Source organism: Cuculus canorus, unplaced genomic scaffold (genome assembly GCF_017976375.1).
Source record: "Cuculus canorus isolate bCucCan1 unplaced genomic scaffold, bCucCan1.pri scaffold_114_arrow_ctg1, whole genome shotgun sequence".
In the NCBI taxonomy this organism is placed as follows: domain Eukaryota; kingdom Metazoa; phylum Chordata; class Aves; order Cuculiformes; family Cuculidae; genus Cuculus; species Cuculus canorus.
This window is the reverse complement of record NW_026527760.1, coordinates 1-2147: the sequence shown is the minus strand read 5'-3', so window position 1 is coordinate 2147 and position 2147 is coordinate 1. Positions and strand designations below refer to the sequence as shown.

The 2147-nt window shown below is 52.6% G+C and overlaps 1 protein-coding gene across 1 annotated transcript; it reads left to right on the top strand.

Annotated features, from left to right (window-relative positions):
- Positions 1–622: 622 nt before the first annotated feature.
- On the top strand, positions 623–1564 carry LOC128850603 (olfactory receptor 14J1-like). The gene has a single exon (XM_054055563.1). It carries the CDS (start codon positions 647–649, stop codon positions 1562–1564), a length of 918 nt encoding a protein of 305 aa, XP_053911538.1. The 5' UTR covers positions 623–646.
- The last annotated feature ends 583 nt before the right edge of the window (positions 1565–2147 follow it).

The following is a 2147-nucleotide window of genomic DNA, read 5'->3' as shown; positions in this document are numbered from 1 at the left end:
GAAGCATGAGGGTATTTGGAGATCTGCACTGGGGAACGGGATTCCTCTGCTCCCAGCAGTGCAGTTTCTTTTGGGGAGAGCACCCGAGTACAAAAGCCCTCCAGTACAGGGAAGCTGAAGCCAGGGCTGATGGACAGACCAGCTGTGCTCACTCCGAATTAAGGGAGAGCCCATTTGCCTGTCAGGACTCAGGAGACTTCACTTGGAGTGAAGCAGAATAGCCATGAGTTTCTGCATCAAAACCATCCTGAGGTGTATTGGGGCAATCAGGACAGAAGACACAAAGCAAAATCCCCTCAACTCTGCTCTGCTCTGCAGTCGAGTGCATGGGAAGGGACAATGCTGGAAAGCTCTTTGATATCAGGAGTGGACTCATCCTGAGATCACTCTGTGTTCTGTCCCCCTGTTGCTGTAGGGCAGCACTGACTCCTGCAGAGTCCACATCACAGCCTTCTGCCTCCTGGGGCAACCTCAGTGAGGAGCAACGAGAGCTTGTGAACGTGACCTACCAAAGGTCCTCCTTATGAGAAGAGGCAGGTTGGGGGTGGTTCTATGAGAAATAAGTTTGATTTTCATCAGAGAAGGGTCCCCTAACTTGTCTATGTCTTTCCTGTGTTTGAAAGTGCCCCATGTCCAGAGGCAGCAGATGTCCAACAGCAGCTCCATCACCCAGTTCCTCCTCCTGGCATTCGCAGACACACGGGAGCTGCAGCTCTTGCACTTCTGGCTCTTCCTGGGCATCTACCTGGCTGCCCTCCTGGGCAACGGCCTCATCATCACCACCATTGCCTGTGACCACCACCTCCACACCCCCATGTACTTCTTCCTACTCAACCTCTCTATTCTTGACCTGGGATCCATCTCCACCACTGTACCAAAATCCATGGCCAATTCCCTCTGGGACAATAGGGCCATTTCCTACTCAGGATGTGTTGCCCAACTCTTTGTCTTCATCTTCTTTATTGGTGCAGAGTATTGTCTTCTCACCATCATGTCCTACGACCGCTACGTTGCCATCTGCAAACCCCTGCACTACGGGACCCTCCTGGGCAGCAGAGCTTGTGTCCACATGGCAGCAGCTGCCTGGGGCGCTGGGTTTCTCAATGCTCTGCTGCACACGGCCAATACATTTTCCCTGCCCCTCTGCCAGGGCAATGCTGTGGAACAGTTCTTCTGTGAAATCCCTCCGATCCTCAAGCTCTCCTGCTCACATTCCTACCTCAGGGAAGCTGGGATCAGCGTGTTTGGTGCCTGTTTAGTTTTTGGCTGTTTTGTTTTCATTGTGGTGTCCTATGTGCAGATCTTCAGGGCTGTGCTGAGGATCCCCTCTGAGCAGGGACGGCACAAAGCCTTTTCCACGTGCCTCCCTCACCTGGCCGTGGTCTCCCTATTTCTCAGCACTGCAGGGTTTGCCTACCTGAAGCCCCCCTCCATCTCCTCTCCATCCCTGGATTTGGTGGTGTCGTTTCTGTACTCAGTGGTTCCTCCAGCATTGAACCCCCTCATCTACAGCTTGAGGAACCAGCAGCTCAAGGATGCAGTGTGGAAGCAGATATCTGGATGATTTTCTGAAGCAATGAACTGCTCATTATCTGCTGCATAACAGTTATCATGCTTCTGCAACTGAGGAGCTGTGGTCCCCCTGTGTTGAAACCAAATAAAACACCTTCAGTGACTGCGTTCTTTTTCCTGAGATCTTTCCCTTTTCTTACTGGTCGGCGGTGTAAATGTGGAGCTGTACTCTCTATGTGTTTCAACAAAAGAAAGAGATATTCAACGACATTTGTTTCCTGATATCTTTCCTCCAAAGCCTTTTTTGAGTTGCAGGGACAGTTTCTGTGGGCAGGGGTGGAGGGGAAAAGAGTTCCGTCATGGCAGCACTGCCAGGCACCTGTACTTGATCTCCCAGAGCTGTTCTCCCTCCCCTTCCACACTCTCCTCCTCACCCCTTGCCTTGCGGGAAGGCCTGAGGGCTCTGAGCTTGGTCACAGCGGTGCTGCGTGGCAGTGCTGTGCCCGCAGGCAGGGACAGGCAGTGGGCACTTGTGGGACAGAGCTGCCTCCACAACAGCCTTTCCATAGAGCAAAGGGGATCTCCTCAGGGCAGAGCCTGAACGCTTAGGGCTTCTGCTTAAGTTTCTCTTAAGA

What these genes read in the sequence shown, in the direction of transcription:
- LOC128850603 (XM_054055563.1), top strand. Translation starts at nt 647, where the DNA reads ATGTCCAACAGCAGCTCCATCACCCAGTTCCTCCTCCTGGCATTCGCA.